This window comes from Lycium ferocissimum, chromosome 1, assembly GCF_029784015.1.
Source record: "Lycium ferocissimum isolate CSIRO_LF1 chromosome 1, AGI_CSIRO_Lferr_CH_V1, whole genome shotgun sequence".
Taxonomy (NCBI): Eukaryota; Viridiplantae; Streptophyta; class Magnoliopsida; order Solanales; family Solanaceae; genus Lycium; species Lycium ferocissimum.
The window spans coordinates 6,572,033-6,593,690 of record NC_081342.1 but is presented as its reverse complement, the minus strand read 5'-3'; the positions used below and the strand labels follow the sequence as shown (position 1 = coordinate 6,593,690).

General features: G+C 36.0%; 1 protein-coding gene across 6 annotated transcripts in view; it reads right to left on the bottom strand.

Annotated features, from left to right (window-relative positions):
* LOC132036253 (uncharacterized) overlaps window positions 1–21,658 on the bottom strand; it is a 131,623-nt gene that overhangs the window by 23,161 nt on the left and 86,804 nt on the right. The window contains exons 19-24 of one of the 6 annotated variants that reach the window (XM_059427066.1): window positions 21,504–21,577; window positions 21,322–21,415; window positions 21,067–21,203; window positions 20,906–20,986; window positions 20,682–20,787; window positions 19,721–20,000 (exon numbers count right to left, since the gene is read on the bottom strand). The exons of the other annotated variants lie outside the window; for them this stretch is intronic. Of the exons in view, the coding sequence (XP_059283049.1) occupies window positions 19,938–20,000; window positions 20,682–20,787; window positions 20,906–20,986; window positions 21,067–21,203; window positions 21,322–21,415; window positions 21,504–21,577 (555 nt within the window). The 3' untranslated portion in view covers window positions 19,721–19,937. Of the gene's footprint in view, window positions 1–19,720; window positions 20,001–20,681; window positions 20,788–20,905; window positions 20,987–21,066; window positions 21,204–21,321; window positions 21,416–21,503; window positions 21,578–21,658 lie in introns of those variants that run through there. 6 annotated transcript variants of the gene reach the window in all.

The following is a 21,658-nucleotide window of genomic DNA, read 5'->3' as shown; positions in this document are numbered from 1 at the left end:
CAAATTTATTCAATTATTAATATTTGCAAACATATGCGGGTACGGACCGTTCGGACGATGCGCGCGATGAAACCTTGCCGTACGGAAGACCCGAGACGAGCGGAGTATGCGGCACGGATGATTGAGCTTGCCGAGGCGGTATGCGACGCGGGCACATGACTTTGAGCGTCTCGGTGAGCGTGTTCCCGGTGCCCCACCTCAGACAACTGCCCAGCTCGGGCAGCAGGTGGTCGTGGTCGCCGAGAAGCTGGTGGTCGTCGCGGAGGTGGTAGGGTTGGCAGAGGTGATGAGGCTTCGTCGGCTTCAGAGAACCGTCGAGTTCTTACCGTCCGTCGACTTCACAGACACCTCTGTATACGCCGAACCATTTTTCAGATTATGTGCCCTGGCCTTCATTTTCACATCCACTAGTTCGTGATTCACAGGGTGAGCGGCCGGTTCGTGATCTACAGGGTGGCCTACATCTGGACTTCGACGACGCCATGTTCGACGACTTTGTGTTTGGTACGGCACTATCCGCGTCTCTGCTCGGGGCCGCTCGGGGAGCCTCTCGCGAGCATCTCAGGAGGCCATCGACACACAGGTTTGATTTTTACAATAAAATAAAATAATTTATTAATTATTTATTTATTTCATGTTTATTTTAGAATAAATTTAAACTAAATTGTTTATATATTATTTCAAGTTCCTTCTTCTGCGCCTGTGGACCCATCTCCAGCTCCAGCTACAGCTTCGGGGCCCACTCAGGAGACCATTGAGGAGGCAGCTCAGGAGCCCTCTCACCAGGCCTCTCAGGAGGCCGTCGACACACAAGTTTAATTTTTACAATAAAATAAAATAATTTATTAATTAATTGTTTGTTTCATGTTTAGTTTAGAATAAATCTAAACTAAATTGTTTATATGTTATTTCAGGTTCATTCTTCTGCGCCTGTGGATAGGTCTCCTGATGAGATTGATGAGACTCCTGATGCTTTTGTCCCACTCCCACCGCCCACCGTCATCTCCTATAGGAAGCATGTTATGAACCGAGGTTTGGGTCGAAAGAAGGGAAGGAAGGGAAGCAAGGATGATCATGCCATAGAGCATGTACAGATTAAGAGGAGAAAGGGGGATGGAGATGATGGTGGGGGTGGTGGGGTTGGCCTTAGGCCTAGCCGTACTCTAAAGGCTCCCACATGTGGGACCTGAGATTGTGTATTTATAAATAAAGTGTACATTTTATGTTAATATTAGATATATTTTCGATTATTATTTTCTTAATGATAATTAGTTATCTTAGTCTTTATTGTCGATTAATAATAACTCGTGCGACGTCCTAAATTAATCAAAACCCTATAAAATATGACACTTAAACCTAAGGATAACAAGTTTCCAAACAAAGAAAACTTACTTCAGGGCACTTTAGAATCCCTAAAATGACGATCCAAACGTTTAGGTGTACTTGATGTAATGAGCCGACATTATTGTACGCAAAAAAAGATATTAAGTTCTATATAAAATATTGATATTCCGGCGTTTTGAAACATGACTAATCTTCAAGCAAAGTACAGAAAAAAAGTTAATTTTTTGAAAAATTGCCTAAAGAACAAAGGCAGGAGGGAATTTTGTTGGCTTTAATTCGTGCGTGAAACTTAGTTATGTGTTTTTTTTGTTTTTTTTGTGCTATTTTGGTTCAACTTTTTTTTTTTAACCTACAAAAGTCGCGGACTCTCCCTAGGCCCTACCCACGCCCCAAAAGTTAGTTAATTTGTCGTGTTATATTTAAAAAAAAAAATATTTTTACTTATCTACCAAACACCAAAAAATATGTGGGAAAATCACATATTTTTCAATGGAAACTATTTTCCTTCATACCAAACACATGCTGTAGACATCAAAATTTTATTGGATTTAAAATAGGACTCAACAAGACGAGTTCAATCCACCTTCAAACTCTAGGATCTGTTTGGGTTTCTTGGAGGCTACTCTACCTTAAACCCTAGCTCACGCCTATATGAAGGGACACATATTCCCTTGAAAAGGCATCTCGAGTGTCCCATAAATTATGGGTATTTACAAAGAGATCAAGACACCAAATATTATCTTTCAAATCCAAATACCGAAGTGTTGCCCAATGTTCTTGGCGATCAAATACATCACAAGGAGGTCGAAATCATCGTAGGATTTGAGAAACACTCCATTAACGGCCCTCGAATCATGGAGAAAATTTAGAGAGAAGAATCAAGGGATAAACAGATTTGTACCCGCAATATATTCATCAATAAAATCTCTTTTCTTCAGATTTTGTTTGTGGTTGCAATTTATTTTCCACATATTAAAATTTGTAGCAAACACATACCTTATCTATTTTTCTTCATTCCCTCCATTTTAAGTGGAGTAATAGTTTCAATTTGGGTGAGGAACTTAATGTAAAAGTGAAACTTGAGTTGCGAGCAATGGTTGTTGGTCTAAAATCACTACTAAAAAATCACTTTTTTTCCACTGAAAAATTTTCAGTGGCTATTTCTCACTGAAAGGTGGTGGGAAAAATATAAATAGTAGAAATTTTATATGAAAAAATTATGAAGTTTCCCAGCGTTTCAATGGGAACCCGTTTCCCACCATGCATTTTCCTAGTGAGATTGTCTGGTGGGAATGAGGTGGAAAATCATGTTTTTTAGCACAAATATCCCACCGAATATCGATGGAAAAAAACCTCTCTTTCTAGTAATGAATGAGGCTAATCCCTAGTAATAATCACAGAAAAATGAGGTTCGAGTTGATAAAAAAGAGGAGCCTGCAATACATCTTCGCCATCATTTTAATCTTCTTGGGCTGAATAATTAGGTTAAGAGAAATATTATGAGTCAACCCTGTCAAAGAAAGCACACAAAATAAATAATTACATTATGACTCTCTCTTGGATTTAGCATGCAAGAAAGCACACAAAATAAATAATTACATTTGGAACAATTTTTCTTTCAATTGCCCATGAATACTAAAAAAGCATCCAAGCACACACTTGCAAGTTTCAAATTGTTGAGTGATTTTTTCAGGACTATATCGAAGTCCTTTGGTATATATATATATTTTCAGTATAAAGTAAATTAATCTTGAGGAAGAATAAAATCTGTACTTATGCAACTTTTAAATTGTGAATACTGTCTGTTTGGAAATGTTTATTCTAAAAGAAGTGCATTTGTTCTACCTAGCATACTAAACACCACAAAGATAAATTAATTTACTACTATATGTAAGTGGGAATCAAAAAATTTTGTAGTCCTCACATTAAACTTTGATCGAATGAAGCTTTTACATGTGGCTTTTGTGTCTTTTTCCTTGTTGCATATTCTTATTTTTACAAATTTTTTTATGACATTTCACTTGGGCCTTTGTAATTGGTTAATGTTATAGTAAATTTTTCATGAATTTATTTTTGCTCCTTATTAAATTATTTTTCCTCCTTTATCTCAAAATAACCCCCTTGTGGATTTCACTTGGGATGTTGTTATTGTTGTATCTCCAAATACTTGTCTCGTTTCACTTATCGAGGGTCAAATTACATAAATTTAAATAAATATGTTAAGTATTTTAATATATTAATAGGAGAATTGCAATTTCAAGTATTTTAGGTATATTTTTTGAATATCTAAATTTTAATTTTAAAATATCAAATTAATCTAACTCAATTTAGCTTTGAAATTAGTTAAATAGCCTTTATATTTTGGGATGAAGAGAATATATTATTTGTGTTTATACATTTTGGTAAAATTTGGGAAACTTTGGAGCCAAATTTTCTTTTACAACTGAAACATTTATTAGGTATTACAATATATTTTATCCTTAAGCCTGAAAAATTTTGCTTCTTTAGTGGCCTCATATGTGCTTATAAAGATTTGTCCTAAAATTATTTTTAAATATAATTTTAAAACCTTTTACTTTATTAAAGTACTTTAATTACTCCCTCCGTCTCAAAAGGTTTGTCATGTTTCGGATTATAAGAGTCAAATATGTCTTCTTTTGACCATAAATTTTTCAAATATTTTCTAAATATTTAGAATTGTTAACCATTACTTATAGTACTTTTTATGTGGTTTCTAAATATGTAATTTTTGTTTAAAACAATTAAAGATTCTAACTACAAATTCACACCAAACATTAGTTAGTTTGGCTTTCGTAATCCGAAATATCATAATCTTTTTGGAACGGAGGGAATATTATTTACTAAAATTCTTGTAGGTTCATTAGGTTAATTTTTTTTAAAGATTTTAAACGAAGGTTATAAATATTGTAGTATAGATTTGAAGTTGTCAGATTTTTTTGTTGTTGTGTTAGATGATTCTAGAAGATGAAAACATGATTTTTGTTAATACATGTGGAAATAAAACACATTATTAAAATCTTAAATGAGTTCAAGATAAGCGCAAAATGAGTTTGAAGTAGGACGGAGCTAGAATGCCGACAACGGCTTCAATCGAACCCAGTAGCTTTGGTTTACAAACTTTGTATTTAAACGATAAAATACTGAATAACTTAAAAAATAAGAATTCAAAACCTATAAATTTCAAATGTTGGTTCTATATCTGAATTGAAGTAAATAATTTCATTAATAATGAAAGTTAAAATATTTACAAGTTTGGGCCCGGACTTACCACGGGTCCCGTGAAACTAACACTATATAATAAGCGGCAATCAAGAAATTTTATCGTCCCCACAATACAAATTGATCCTATGAAGCTCCTCCACGTGGATGTTACTTTTAACTTTTGTATTCTCATTTTTTCCCTCATTCATTTTCTTAAGACAATCCACGTAGACCTTTTTAATTGGTGTAACTTTGTGGATTTTCTTATCTTATATTTCATTCATCTCAATTTACGTGGCACCCTTTTTTATTTTTAGTTTGTCCTAAAAAAAGTCACCTTTTTATAATTAGAAACAACTTAACTTTAAAATTTCACTTTTGCCTTAATGATATAATTTATAGTACACACAAGTGTCTAACATTTGTTTTAGACAACAAATTTCAAGAGTCTTCCTTTATTTTTAAACTTTGTGCAAGTCAAACGGTGTCACATAAATTGGGACGGAGGAAATATTAGAAATACATATATTTCAATTATCATTGTTAAGAATTTATAACTGTATCTTGAATTTTAGTGATTGTATGATGTCATATTTTATTCGTGTTAAATCAGTGCGATTCTCATGTAATTGATTTTTTTTCCTAACTAATTTCTTTTAAACTATATAAGAAGATTTTGTGAACAATATCATCCATCACCTTTGAATGATCTATGATGTATTACAAATACGAAAAGTAAAAGCTATTAATTGGTGTCATATAATGTTGAAAATGAAGGTAGTATTATCAGTCAACACAATCTTTTAAAAAAAAAATCTCTTGTTTGGTTAACTAAGAGTGAATATTTTTAAGCACAAAAAATATAAATGAAGAATTAAATTGATTATTGAGGTTCATTTTATGGATTTGTTTTTCCCTTAATTTCGTTTAAAATTAAGTTTAAATCGTCACATTTAAATAGCATAAAACCTTGTCACATAAAATTATGAGTGAAACTAAAACTTAATAAATACCAAAATAATTATTTCCATGTATACTAAAAAAAATTATCTGCACACAAATTCATAAAAATGCTAGTGTTTTCCAATTTATGATCCTCACCGATCACAATTATTTTCATACTTTAAATCATGTTACTTTATAGAATATTGAATTTCTGCGTTCCTTTGTTTCTACTTGTTCTCCTTCCAAACTTTTTTTTTTGGTTTCCCATCCGATGTCTGGTATCCACATTAGGGCCCGACTAAATCAGGATTCATGCCGGGTGGTTCCACATTGGGGGGAAAAGCACTCTCTAAAATGGTGACTCCGTACCCAAGGGGGCTCGAACTCGAGACCTCTTGGTCAGAGGCGGACCTACATGAAAGTGCACTCCCACCCTTCGGAAAAAATTATGTATATACCTTGAGAAATTAGTATATATTTAATTGTGCACTCTAACAAACGAAAGTGTCTTTGAGGCACGTTGGTTGAAACTGTTGCTTCCCTTACATCATGGGATCGAACCCGAATGTCATTTTTAATTATTTTTGTGAGCCTATTTTTAGGAAAACAATTAGCATTAAATAAGCGCCCTTGGGATTCGAACTGCACTTTGTCACCGCATATTGTACGCAACTTAGCCACGAGTTATCTCTTTCATTTTTCACCGTGTTAAATTTTATTTATTACACATATTTGACCTATATCTTATATTTACGCATTTGCTTATGCTATTAGTGATCGGTTAAACACGATGTTATCCCTCGGCCCGTCATTAATTTTTTTTTGTTGACGTTTATGTTAAGATAATAGTACCGCCGCCGTCTTAAAATCACCGATCCTTTCTTGATTAAGGATGAACGAAAATAACGGGCTTACTTCACCACAACCCTTGGTATTCTCCTTCCAAAATTCCTTCCTCATAAATAATTTTTTCTTTAAAAAATATTCAATTTGTGACTAAGAACCTTTAATAATTTTAAAGACTTATAGACAAGAAATGATTAATGTATCATTAGATTAACTTAATTATGCAGTAGGAAAATGTGACACAAGTTATATTTTCTTAATTAAAATTACTATTTTTATATCATGAGCCCGGCCTTCAATACAACTAGTATAGATTATAACATCTTGACTGCGCTAAATCTGTAAGCTTCAGAATTTATACGGACAACTTGAGTTTTAAAATTAGCAACACATGCATTTTGAAAAGTCATTAATTTCGAGTTTGTCCAACTTGACCGAATAATAGAGGAAGATGAAACCCGAAAAAAGGAGGTGAAAAGAAAACAGAAACATGAAAACACAAAAGCGCACACTCTTTTTTGAACCACATATTTGTCTGTCTTTTTGCATGGGACTTTAGGAGCAACGTGGCTTAATGAAAACCTATTATCACACTTGGTAAATTAGAGTTCCAAGTACCAAATCACGAACAAGGAAAAGTCCAATTTTGTCTGCTTTATCTTTTTATTTTTTTGTTTTTTCACCTCGTGTATGCTATTAAGGTAGCATTTGGCCATAGATTACCAAAAAAATAAATAAAAATAAATAAAAATAAAAAAACTTAATTTGGGTAAAGTTTTTTAAGTTTTAAAAATATATTTGACCATAGTTTTTCAAAACATATTTTACTTCTTGTTTTGAAAAAAACATGAAACATTACTTATACCCATAAATTCTAAAAACTATTAAGAATACCAACCATACAAAACATACATACTTTCTAATCTCAAATTATGCAAGACATGATATTTCAATAACAACCGCTAATAGCGCACTTATTAACTACTACATTTCAAATTACAGTACAATATCCATTTTTATCTTCATAACGGATTTTTATAATTGACAAAACAAATTTTCCAAGTGTTTCTTCTTCTACTGTTTGGGCCACCTTAGCTATTTCACTTTATAAAAGAGACTGCATTAATTATGAAAATATTGTAGATACGACTTTAATAAAGGAACATAATATATTTAATTAGTTGGGTCATAAATAGATGGGGCTTTTTATAAAGTACAAAAGTTTGGGGTTGTTTTTAAAAGTTTTATGTAACAACCCGATATTTTTTGAAGTGTCTAGAATGACTTCCTTATTTGATTTTAGCGGATTTTATATCGAAGCGGATAATTATATATTCGTATAATATATATGCAGATTTATTATTAGAAATATCATATTTATTCGATATTGTATATGAAAGGTGCATGAATTAGTTAACTTAGTGAGGGGGCCAAGCCCACTACTCTGGTCACTGTGCACGTTATATTTTCAAGGGATAGAGGGAAAATACAAGAAAAATTATTAACTTACTTCTAACCTAAAAGGAGAAAAATAGACGGACAGAGAGCATAACGATTACTGTAAAACTGCCAACACGGTGAATTTTTTTCCAAAGTTAGAAGATTAGGTACATAGTATGTTGTTTGACTTTGATATTTAAGAAATCACGTTGCAAGGGATTTTGTCTATTATAAAGAGTTGTGGGATTGGTAGAGAGAGTTGGGTTCAAATTGTGAAAATTTTCTTTTATGCAATTCACGTGCAACCATGTAGTTGCTCATTTTTGTTTCTTTGCTCATTTTGTTTCTTTCTTTCTTTCTTTCTTTTTTGTTTTCTTTCTGTGTGCTCCATAAATATTATTTATTTTGGGATGTTGGGATTAGAACACATGCATATATAAGTAAATTATATAATTATTTGTTAATGATTTTGAGATGCAAATTTCACTTTTTAAAAGAATTATGGAATCAAGATATAGAATGTTGAGATTTAGTTCTAAACCTAAATTTATAGGATTAGTTTTCTTAGACTAATTTGGACCGTTTATTTTATGGTATTCAATAGATTGAGGCTATTAGAGACTGTTTGAAAGGATTTGACACTTCAAGAGAGGTTGCGTTTCGGTTATAAGGCAAGTTGAGACTTAAACTCTTAGTTTACTTGCTTTTCATAAAAAGCATATGGTTTATGTTGTATGTATGCATTTAAACCATTTAGTTCGTGTGAGTGGGCAAGCATGATCTGAATTAGATAATTTCCAAATTTCTAAAGTAATGACCGTATGACTCCTTTAGCGTAATTTCGCTTAAATAGATACTATTTATATAAATGTAAAGTTTAGAAGTGGTATTGATTGGATGTATGTTCCGCCTATTATATCTTCAGAGGGACATACTTCCATAGGTCCCATTGATGTTCGGTGAGAGATAGATGCTAGAATTTTAAGTGACTCGGGTAAGATGGGGGTAAATAATGCCTTCTCCGGAAGACGGGGTAAGACATAGACAAATACGTATTATGTCCCATGAGCATAGATTCAGATTCAGTGTATTTTATGTATTGCTTGTTCGGGTAAGATGGGGGATAAATAATATCCTCTCCGAAAGACGGGGTAAGACATAGACAAATACGTACTATGTCCCGTGAGCATAGATTCAGATTCGGTGTATTTCATGTATTGCTTGTCGGGTAAGATGGGGGTAAATAATGCCCTACTCCGGAAGACGGGGTAAGACATAGACAAATACGTACTATGTCCACGAGCACTTGATTCGGATTTAGAGTATTTCATGTTTTACTTATTTTTTGCTTCATGATTTCGACTTTAGCTTCGGTGTTTGTATATATTTAATATACTTGTCTTGTATAATTGCTTTTATGCATTATCGGTTATTTTGCCCAGGGGATGTCGAGAGTGCGGCGATCTTGCTGGGTCTTTTAGACTCACGCTTGTTAATATTGTTGTTACACCTTGGAAAATTCCCCGTTAGTGTACAGTGAATAGACGAGCAAGGGGTATGATGTATACGAGGGTTGGACAAGTAAGAAATAGCATTTGATGATTCTAATTAAGGGTTCTAGAGACATTCGAGTTAAGGAAAAGAAAGTCGTTAAGGAAAGTGAGTCATATGTTGTGTATCGGATAAGAATTTTGAGTGTTGAGTTAATGGTGTATGAATGATGCCCCAAGGAAGAGTCATGATGTCCCTTAGATTGGTATTGAAGTGATAAACAAGTGTTAAGAAGGTTCCATAAGGATCGGAGATCAAACGAGTCGACGAAACAATTCTCTAAATGGGCAAACTTACGGCCCTTCTACCGGCCGTATAAAAGGTATGGTCGTTTGTATGTCAACCGTAGATCCAGCCCGAAATACCATAACTCAACGGACCGGATCTACGGCCGGACATACGGCCCGTAGAAAATATACGGACCGTATGTTGGTCCGTATATCTTTTCCAAAGTGAAAGATGAATTAATATAAGGGACCATTTTCATTTCATTTTCATTTCACTCCCACTCCTCCACACTTCAAGACCTCTCTAGAATATTCCATACACTTCAATCATAACAAATCAATAGAAATCCAAGATCAACAACAAGAACTAGAGTGAATCAAGTGAAGGAAACCTCTAAAGTCATCCAAACCAAGAAATCTCGAAAGAGGAAAATAGGGTTTTGGTGGAAAGGGTGTATTACCAACCAAGGCTTGTTTCTTCATCATTTAAGGTAAGTTTCATGACCTTTCTATGTTATTTGAAGTATTAGTAAGTTGAAACACATGGGTGGTAGAAGAGTGTAGAAAATGGGTCTTAAATGGGTGAAAAATGTCATTGTGGAATAGTAGTTGGAATGAATCATGAAAATGGTTGTGTTGATGTTACAAATGCGTTATAAATGACGTTTAGAACATGAAATGAGTATTGTATGAGAAAGAACGCGACAATAGACTTTGGTCATGATTTTGGAGAATTGGAGTAGAATTGTGAAATGCCAATAATGTAAATGAATGACGATTGTTGCTAGAAATATTGTGATTGTTGTTATAAATGTTGGGAGTTGATATGGAATATGGCGGAAAGTAGCATAAACAAAGGAAATCTTTGCCCAAATTTCTCTAGCTTTAGTAAGTACGTTCTCATGATTGTTTAGCTAATGACGACATGAATTCCGCCTTGAAGGTATAAACGAGCGCGTTAAAGGAGAACGAGCAAGCGATAGAATAGTTACGCGACAAAGGTATGTGAGGCTTAACCCTTCTTCCTAAGGCATGAATCTTATGCATGATTTTCCTTCCTCTTCGTGAATTTCCTACATTCTAAAAAGACTAAAGGCCTATGTTCATGAATGGTCATACGAGACAAGAAATGCGATATGAATACGACGATGATAATGCTAAGCTTAAGTCTAGAGACCACGATATAATGTCTACGAAGCTAATTATGGTTACTATGATCCCCTAATGTCTTCTTCTGTAGCACGTAGTCCTTCCGAGGTGAGATATGACGACTATGGTTACTCCATAAAGTAATCGGGGGTCTACGACCTTACGTCACCCGACATAGTTATGGTTGCTTTCAAGTCCTAGGGTATAAATTGATGATATACGTATAATGATGTTATGCTTATGATAGAACCATGATATGTCCATGAAGTGAATGATAGTGATGAGTCTATGATATGTATGATGATAAATGCATGATATATGATGATGATGTGATTACCGCGCCTAATTGGCGGCATGTCACCGTAAGGCGGGTGGCATGCCGATTTCCGTGCCTAGATGGTCGGGCATGTCACTAAGGCGGGTCGCTATGATTCCCACCGAGCCAGGGCGGGGCATGACACCACTAGTGGGCGGTATATGATGGTTACCCGGACGCGGGTTAACGACATGATGGTGTGTGATTGATGTGACGATGTATGTATGGCATGATGATGTATATGTGATATGATAAGAAATACGCTATGGTAATGCACATGATATACTTATGTATGATGTATGTATATGAAATGTACTACGCCTAAAAGAAACACGGGTTGTATCCTCATCTCATAACTTATGATATTCTTGCTATGCTTATTTCATTCTGCCTTACATACTAAGACAATGTTCGTGACGTCCGTTTTCTTTGACGCCGTGTTCATGCCCCAGGTAGGCAAGAGATGGCCGATCCATAGAGTAAATAATGCGAGCACTCCATTGTCGGAGGTGCTATTGATTATTCTTTTGGTACATATATGTATATATTCATGATTGGGCATGACGGGGTCCGTCCCGTCCATATGTCAGTACTCTGTAGAGGCTCGTAGATACGCGTGTGTGGGTAGTATGGTCCCATAGCCCTCATGTATGTGCATGTATATAGATATTATTTTGATAACCGAAGGGCTTACGTTTATATAAGTAAATATGTTTCAAATGTTAATAGATTTCTATGATTATGAGCATATAGTATGGATGAGAGTAGATAAGTAACAGAATGAGCGGTGTTCGGTGGTTAGCCCCGTATACCCGTCATGGCCCGTAGTTCGGGTCGTGACAATTGTATGTGTGCAGGTGTGGTTAACGATGACCAGGTAGCCGATACTTGATTCATTCCAGCTTCGTTCAGTCCAGTTCAGTCGAGGTGAGCCACCATTAGATCATGGTAGCCTCTTCTTCTTTAGTTGACTTAGTAGTATTTCGAGCTACGTCTCGTACTTTTATATTCAGACTGGCAGTTCCATGACTTAGACATTTTATGGGGTTTATGGGCAAGACTCAGTATTTGTATTTCTCTTCCACACTTTTCTTTATATTATGAGGCATTGCGTATTATTCATTTTATTCGTTAATTTTCGTATGATTAGCTTAGAGGGTTCGCCTTATGGGTAGAAGCTCGACAGGTGCTGGTCACGGCTTGAGTGTCAGATTTGGGTCGTGACATTTTGAAATTGCCAAAACATAGATCTTGGTCCAAAAATAGGTTTGAGCGAAAATTTGGAATTTGAAGATTGTTTTCAAAGTCTGTCAAAATTTTATGGGCAAACAAAAAGTTATAAACAAATCTTCAAAATATGCTCTCAAAATCTATGGCACAAACGGGAGATAAGTGTAATAGTTATGTGTTCAACTGAACCATAACTTTTAGCCTAAACCTAGTTTTTCAATGTAAAACGCATTGAAATTGTTGAAATTATTGAACTATGAACCCATAATAACTCAATAAGATGACTTGTTCAGTAATAAAAATTCGAGTGTTGAACCTATAGAGTTATAATTTTGGATCTGCCACCTCTGGTTATAATTATGTTGTTGATGTTTTTTGGCCCGGATTGCCCTTCATTTGGGGTGGTCTTTAATTTTTGTCCTTCAAATTGGTGGTCTTTAATTTTTGGCCTTCGCCTAATACCCCGAGGTTCTGGGTTCGAACCCCAGCTCAGTAAAAAAAAAAAAAAGAAGAAATTTTCGCAAGGCAAATGTTTGGATTTGCAAGGCAGAGTTTTGCCTCAAAGTCTGCCCATACAAAACTCTACCTTAAGGCAGAATTTTGAAGGCAAAACTATGCCTTAAGGCAAAATTTTACCTTCAGGCCAAAATTCTGCCTTGCGAATCCAAACTCTACCTTGCGAATCCAAACTCTACCTTGCGAATTTTTTTAAAATTTTTGACTGAGCGAGGGTTCTAACCTGAAACTAAGAGATTTTTAGAGAAGGGCAAAAATTAAAGACCAACAATTTGAGGGACAAAAATTAAAGACCACTCCCAGCGAAGGACAATCCTGCAAATTGCCCATTTTTTTTTTAAAAACAAAAGATCCATTTTTTATCTTTTTTTTTTTTTTTTTTTTTGCTCGGATTGCCCTTCGTTTGGGGTGGTGTTTTAAGTTTTCTTTTCAAATTGGTGGTCTTTAACTTTTTTGCCCTCTCGTAACTTTACAATTCTGCATGCAAGGCATTTGCATGGGCAGAATCCTGCCTTGTGAAATTCTGTCTTAAGGCAGAATTTGCAAAGGCAGAGGGTAAAAATTAAACACCACCAATTTGAGAGGCAAAATAATTTGAGGGACAAAAATTAAAGATTACAAATTGCCCATTTTTTATTGCAAAAGAGACTTAACACATGTGCCCACTAATTTCTTCCAAATAGTATAAATGTGGCAAGTCAAATATTTAACTTTTCTCTTGTTAAGAAGATGGTCCGAAATCCGAACCTAACACGAACTTCAAAAGTTATGTCAAGTAGTGATTGGTAAGAATTGTCAAAGATTGTACTTATCTTAGGAGACTGGTAAGAATTGTCAAAGATTGTATTTATCAAAGCTTAATACTTGACAGTGTGAGATTTTATGCCTAGACTGAACAATTGGACCACGGAGTAACATAGGATGAGTGAAATTAGGGGGGGCAACACTTTTGTAACCCAAAAATAAATTTTTGGGCTAAAATAACCCATTAAAAAAAAAAAGAACGTAAATAAACTTTACGCGGTTTTGTGTGTAAAAAGGACCAAAGTGTAGTTTTAAAGCAAAGTCTTTTGCTGCGAACTGTATGTAAAAGGCCCAGATATATCGCCTTTCTTCTTACCGGCCCCGAATTCAAAAAAAAAAAAATAAAAAATCTGCCATTAAAGGTCCCTTTCCGAGGTCTCACGCGATCAAAAACATCGTTTTCTTGTTGATTTCAACCCAAAAGTGATATATTAAAGTCTAGGAATAAGTTTTAACATGATAAAGCGGCATATAATTCAATTCAAACTCAAAATCAAAGCTTCAATCTGGGTATTTTACTACGATTTTTCTATTACATTATTAACCTATGCATTACTATTGTGGGAATATGGACAAAAAAAAACTTTTACGCACTTTTTTTGTGCGCAAAAGGGTTGTTTTACGGCCCTTTTTTTTTTGTTCATTTGTTAATTTTTTAATTGTTTATTTATTAACCTAAGCATTACTATTGTGTGGATATGGACAAAAAAAAAAAAAATTACGCACTTTTTTTGTGCGCAAAAGGGCTGTTTTCAGCCCATTTTTTTATTTTTTTTATTTGTTTAGTTGTTGTTAATTTATTAATTGTTTCTTAGTTGTTTATTTAGTATTTGGTAATTGTTAGATTAGTTATTTCAATTGTTAGACTAGCTAATTATTTATTTAGTTTTTGTTAAGCCAATTGTTTATTTGTTAATAATTTGTTAATTATTTGATTAGTTAGTTAATTGTTTATTTAAAAATTATATGATAATTAATTTTTTATTATTTGATTAGTTAGTTAATTATTTATTTATTAATTATATGCTAATTGTTTGCTAGCTAATTGTTAATTTTTTGATTTGTTAATTATTAATCTTTATATCTTTAATTGTTAATTTATTTATTTGCTAATTATAAATTGAAAATCCTTAGTTTAGGTTCAATCCTTTGTATAATTTCTCGATAAAAGATTACATAACTAATACTACGTATTAGAGATTAATTTAAAAAATAATGATTAATTTAAGATGCGTAAAAAATATACCACTTTAATCCACTTCATGTATTAATGATTAATTTAAAATGCCTAAAGCAGATAGGACACCACACATGGAGCCGGACCCTTCGACAACGAGAGGTACTTTATCTACGACGCAGCATAGGTCCCGGCATGTATGGATGCGCGGTATCCCGCAGTGGTGGTACCGTGCGGGGGAGTTAGCATGGGATATTCTAGAGGCTATTCCCCCACATCTCGTCATATATATACTACGTCGGGGCTGTATCTACGGGTGCGTCGAGGTTGGTCGCTTGTGCATCGATAGGGCTCTAGTGACGCCCATGATTGAGCGGCGACCCGAGAGACCCACACATTTCATCTCTCCACCGTGAGGCTACCGTCACCCCGGCAGATGTCGAGGTGATTTATGGTCCGGATTGATGTACGAGGCATTGTATAGAATGGAGCCTCCGAGATGTTCGTATCGCCGGGAGTTGGCTGGAGCTCACCGGTTTCGAGCCTGCAGCGGGATATGCGTGGACGGAGCGGTTGTTGCGGTCCTCTCTCCATGCTCGCTCGCGCCTCGCATGCGCATCCGATCGGCGAGGCGACGCCTCGAGTTGATGTTGACCGACGTGCTTGCTTATGTCTTCATCGTATTCGGGGGCATCATGTTCCCGAACACGTCGGGTGCGGATATGAGCATTAGGTATCTGCTCTTTATTGAAGACCTAGACTAGCTGGGATGTTATAGTTGGGGGGCCGCTGTCTTGGCTTACATGTACAGAGGATTTGATTCGAGCCTCTCGGGCGAGAGGGTCGAGGTCGTCGCATTTAGCCCTTCTTCGTGTAATATATTTAAGTGTGTGTAGATAAAACACTAACTATATTTTGCGAAACGACGACCGATAAATAATTTTTTTGATGACTATGACGGATATGGGTGTGGACTAGGTTGAGACCTTTTCGGCCCATGTTGCACCCCTACGATGACTATGTTGCGAGGATATGCCATACGCGCGGAGATGGTCGCGAGGGCGTACCCGCAGGTGTGGAGACGCGCCCATGTCATTCTCCCGTTTAGGGATCGGTTAGGACCGCATGACGGCTTCCGAGGTAAGTTTTTTTTGATTTAACATTAGTTTATTATTTTTGTTAGTCTTTTATTGTTAACTAGTCGAATTCCTTTTATAGGCTTTCATATGGACGCCGTATGATCAGATTTTGGGTCGGCCGGCGTTTTGTAGGGGTGGTGAGCGCGTGTGGGCACACGGTGTCCATCGATCCATATGGACATCGTTGAGCATCACGCGCCCGATCGCGTATTACGGCGGTTTGGGCATGTGCGAGAATATACCCGCTCGCCACACGGGAGTGCACCCGGTACACTAGTGGGGACGAGCGTTCGATCGACGGTGCGGCGTCGCGGGCGCGTACGTGCGAAGTAGCCGTGCATGGAACACGAGGACGCACGACTAGCGGCGGTCGTACATGACACTCCGGTCCACGTGAGTACATGACGTGGTACGTACATGTCGCTCGCTCTTTGATTGCCCGAACCCTCGACGCCGCGTCCGATGGTCGAGGATACGTCACTCTCGGGAGCGTATGAGGCGGTAAGTTTCTTCAATCGTCATCTTATTATGTATTGCTTTACGGATTTATTCAATTCTTAAAAATTTGCAAATATATGTGACTACGGATGACTCGATGATGCGTCGTGGGAGCATTCCCCTTACGGAGTCCACCGACCTCGGGGATAATGGCATATGCGGCACGGATAGTTCTATCTTCGCGACCATTGATATCACACGAGCACGCAGTGGCATTGTGTGTGATGAGGATGTGCAGGTGTTCTGCGAGGGTGGTCGGGTTGGCGGAGAGGTGATCGAGTGGCCGGAGGTGGTCGGCCGGTAGAGATCTAGTAGATGAGCTCGACGATGTAGCCGTCGTGCTCTACGCGGCTCGCCGATGTCTTCTCGACAATCCGTGGCCATCGACTTCTTCTTCCGGCCGTCGACTTCACGCAGAGGCACGGATATACACCGAGAGATGGTCCCCGCCTTATGATCCTTGGTCATCATTTCCACGGTGTCGTTGGTGATCTACGTATGGGAGACGGAGATGAGGACTTAGATATTATTTTTCGATGACTACTTTTCTTCGTTCTACGTCGGACTCGGCACCATGCATCTCTCGGTTCCATGGGCCGCTCGGGAGCCCTCTCACATGCCGTCTCGGGAGCCGTCGATACACGAGTTTGTTTTTTTACAATAAAATAATGTATTAATTAATTATTTTATTAATCTAAATAAATTATTTACATATATTATAGGTTCGTTCTTCGCTTTTTGTGGACCGTCTCCACGCCGGTTCGCATTGACCGTCTCCACCTCCGACTACGATTCCGAGTAGCGCTCAGGAGATCGTTGAGGTTTTCGCCTAAAGAGCTCCTACGATCGGCCATCTCGGGAGGCCGTCGACACGTAGTTTGTTTTTTTTTTTACAAAGAAATAATTTATTAAATAATTGTTTATATGTTATTTCATGTTTAGTTTATGATAAATCTAAATTAAATTATTTATATGTTATTTCGGGTTCGTTTTGCTCCTTGTGGTCCCGGTCCCTCCGATTGAGTCATCTCTTGGGCATCTACCGAGGCTACTCGGAGGTGGAGACCTCACTGTGATCTCCCACGGGAAGCATGTTTTCACCCAAGGCCCGAAGAAGGGAAGAAATGGTGATTATGCCATAAATCATCTTCGTATTAGGAGGAGAGAGGATCTGATGATAGTGAGGGTGGTGGGGTTAGGAGGATCCTTAGGCCTTAGGAGATTGTATATTTGTAAATAAAATGTACATTTTATGTTAATATTATATATATTTTTGGGTATTATTTTTTTAATGATAATTAGTTATTTTAGTATTTATTGTCGATTAATAATAACTCGTGCGACGTCCATAATTAATTAGAACCCTATAACGACGATCTAAATGTATATGTATAACAAGTTTTCAAACTTACTTCGGAGCACTTACAACCTAAAACGACGATCTAAATGTATATGTATACTTGATGTAATGAGTCGATATTATTGTACACGAAAAAAAATATTAAGTTCTACTATATAAAATATTTATATTACGGTGTTTTGAAACATCAGCTAATTTTTCGGTCAAAGTATGAAAAAAAGCTTAATTGAGTTTGATTTCCAAAGAATGGAGGTCGTGTGTGTGTGTTGGGGGGGGGGGCCACACTTCCGCACGTAATTTTTGCGTGAAAGGACTAAAGTGTAAATGTACACTTTGGTCCTTTTACGCACATAATCTGTACGTAAAGCCTATTTAGGTTCTTTTTTTTTTTTTTTTTAATGGGTTAGTTTGGTTCCAAAAATTTATTTTTGGGTTAGAAAAGTGCAGGGCTCGTGAAATTAGATAGCGCAACATCAAGAATAGATTTGATTTTAATAGCAAGTAAACAGTGAAGAGTTTTCCATGCTCATATATAATTTTTCAAGAAAATATTAGACTTTATATTTGCTCTTTGTCCTGTTTGATTACGATGTCTTTGAATATAATTATTAAAGAACAAATTATAAGTTATACTCCAAAACGGGGGGGATCCATAGTGTCTGGTGGGGGTTCCGGGAACCCACTAGCGTTGCCCTGACCCTATATTTATATTGTGGAATCCAATGAAAAATATATTCCACTAGGAACCCACAACATGATTCGCTGTTGGTTCAACGGTAAAGAAGGTGCTGGCTAAAGCTCTACTCCTGTAAAGGGTTCGAAACCGTTGGGTGCTTTTAACTGTGTATGAAGCCCCAAAATCTGAGGTGCTAGTTCATTCTTCTTCCTCATTTGTTTTAATGGCTAAAAATATCCTCCAAAAGCCTTAATGGCTAACTTGAAAGTTGTAGGAGAAAATATGAGAGAGAAGGAAGAATGAGTTATTTTAGGAGGTAGGTCGGGACGGGTAAAATAGGAGAATGAGTTATTTTTTATGAAATCGGATTATTTGAATCAATTTGGGAATTTTTCGTCAAATGAAGGTTATACTTGTTAACTCTCGTAACGGCAGAGGCATAAATGGCCCAAAATTAGTTCAAAGGATTCTTTTAGCCATTAAAACAAAGTAGAGGAATATTTTTGACCCTTTTCCCTTTTTCTTATATCGTTATACAATTTCTCATAATTTTTTCTAACCATTTCATGACCCTTCGAAATGGTTAGAAATAAATTATGAGAAATATATACATAAGGTACTGTTTCTTTTTTTGGTTATTGTTGTATATCTATTTGAGATTGTCGGGAAATGGAAACCCATAAGTCTTAAATCTTGGATCCGCCTCTATAACAAAGTCAATGTTGTGTCTTAAATATGTAAAATAACAGTTGGCAACAAAGAAAATATATACAAGAAGTGCTTGTTTAACCAAGATGGCCTCTTATCATTTCCTTTCCAAAAAGAAAGAAATAAAAAGAAAATAAGATACTGAATGCGAAATAAAAAGAAAATAAGATACTGAATGCTCTGATTCTATTCAACAGACGTTTTTGTTTTTTTATCTTGTCTTTTTGCCAGAGAGATAACATCAGAAGGGTAGAGCTATGTTGAGGAAAGGAATTTCAATTGTGTCCCTTTTGCCAAAAATTAAACTGCATAAATACGACGAATCCAATTATTTTTACATATAAATCATTGAAATCCGTTAACATAAGGGGAGATTTCAATATATCGACAAATGGGATTTAAAAAAAACCATGTAGGCTTGGTGGAAAATATAAGAAATCATAAGTTAAGCTGAACACAATTGTTATTGGGGGAAAAAAAAAAAAAAAGCTAACCGGTTGCTAACAGCGTTCTTTAGGCTGGTAAGACTGCAAAATTTATTAGCTTCGCGATAATTAAATTCACAATCAAAATTATCAATATCTGCTTTTCTTATTTCAAATATAGTAAATTCCTTGAATAACTTTAAGTGTTTACTGAAAAGAGTTCACTGAATACAGTATGAGAGAATCACATAAGTATGAACCAATGACACATATGGCTTGATTATGTTTTTCCTGCTATTTTGAGGAACTAATTTATTTGCCAAAAGGAAGTTCCAATGTTCCAAATAAAGAAATTCTAATAAGCTCAAGGCACACCATTGTAAGGATCATCAAAAACTGCAACATTGCCTGGCCTTGAGAATACAATCTACAAGAATAGAAGCACCCTTTGAGATGTTTTAATTCCTTCTCAAATTTGGTAAGACAATTTCAAGATTTCTCTTAAAAAATGGAATAAATGCATGCATTTATGGTTGAACACATAATTTGATAAATAAAAATGTTTAAACTGCTTATTGCTATGAAAGCAGACAGATCCCAAGTTTAAGTTTCTACCCTTCACAAAAACAAAAAAGCAAATCAAGTAGCCCCAATTCTTTTTAATTAGGCTCTATATTCTAGTCCATGTCCCTAGTAATGTCGGATTGTTATCCACATGTATTGCTTTCCCTGAAGCATCGAGTTGAAATTACAATTAAGTGAATAAAATTTCACCATCTCTAATAACTTAAAACTTTTAGGCAAGATAGTTAAAATAAATCAGCATAGGTTTTTAAGTTTTTATCCACCCTTTTTCCATTACAACTACCTCTACTCCCACTCTGTTTCCACTGGTCCAACAAACATATAGACATTGTTTCAATCTTTGCTACCTACAAGTATCACTGTCACTGAGCACTACTATCCGCATACCACACCTCCTTTCCACTATGATTATACGTCATCAACCTTTATTGTTTAAACATTGGTAAGATTATGTAATCAACACATTTATGTCCAAACAAACAAAGGAAAATGGCTTGAGAGGTGGTTTTATCCTATGAAATACCTGGTAATCTCCTATTGTGCGCGTTTTGAATCCAGCAGCACAGTAGTCAAAGTAGTATACCCATGTCCTGATGAACTTGTCATCGAATCCCAAAGAACGAATTTGGCTACACGGTTATTAATGGTCAATTATCAGCATCTACAACTGATCAAGCTACAAATGATCCATGAAGGGAACGGTTTTAACTCATCATAGAAGGTTCTAGACTTATTTTGGTCTTTTACCTTTGATTTTTCAAGAATTTCTCCCGCCAACATCTCAGTGTTTGATAGTAATGAATTCCAATCTCTTCCAGGTGCACTACACTGCGTTTATATCATTTATCAAATGCTTTGAGAAAGAAATGCTTTTGAAAGATTGATAAGCACAAACAATGCTTTCTTACCATAGTTTGGATGCAGCAGCCATGGCTGATGTTACTCGACTTAGTGAAAGCAAGCATCCACCTGGGAATATATACTCTTTTATGAAGCCGTTGCTATGCCTGTATTCGTCATAACTCCCGTCTGGCACTGAAATGAACTAAAGCAAGCCAACACTGGTGAAAAGCAGCATAAAGAAACAAGTGCAACAGAGAAGTGAAAGAAATAGAAGGGAAAAAAAATAACAAAGTCGTATTAGGCTCACTATGATCAATCACCTGCAGAACTAGAAGCCCATCTTCTGTTAGTGCAGATTCACAGCAAGTAAAGAATTCATGTACATAATCATGACCAACATGTTCTATCATCCCCCTGAAAATGATAATTAGTACAATTGTAACACTGGCTCGACATGAAGTGAGTAATACAATATGTCAAGATGTAGATGGATAAAACTCACATTGCTACAATCCTGTCATATTTGTCCTTATTTGGGATTTGGCGATAGTCACATAGGATTAATGTTATTTGATCCTGTGAACAAGTTTCATTAAATTGAATATTAATAAATAACTCTAGCTTTAAAGTTGCTCAGATTTGGGTTGCAAGTGCTAA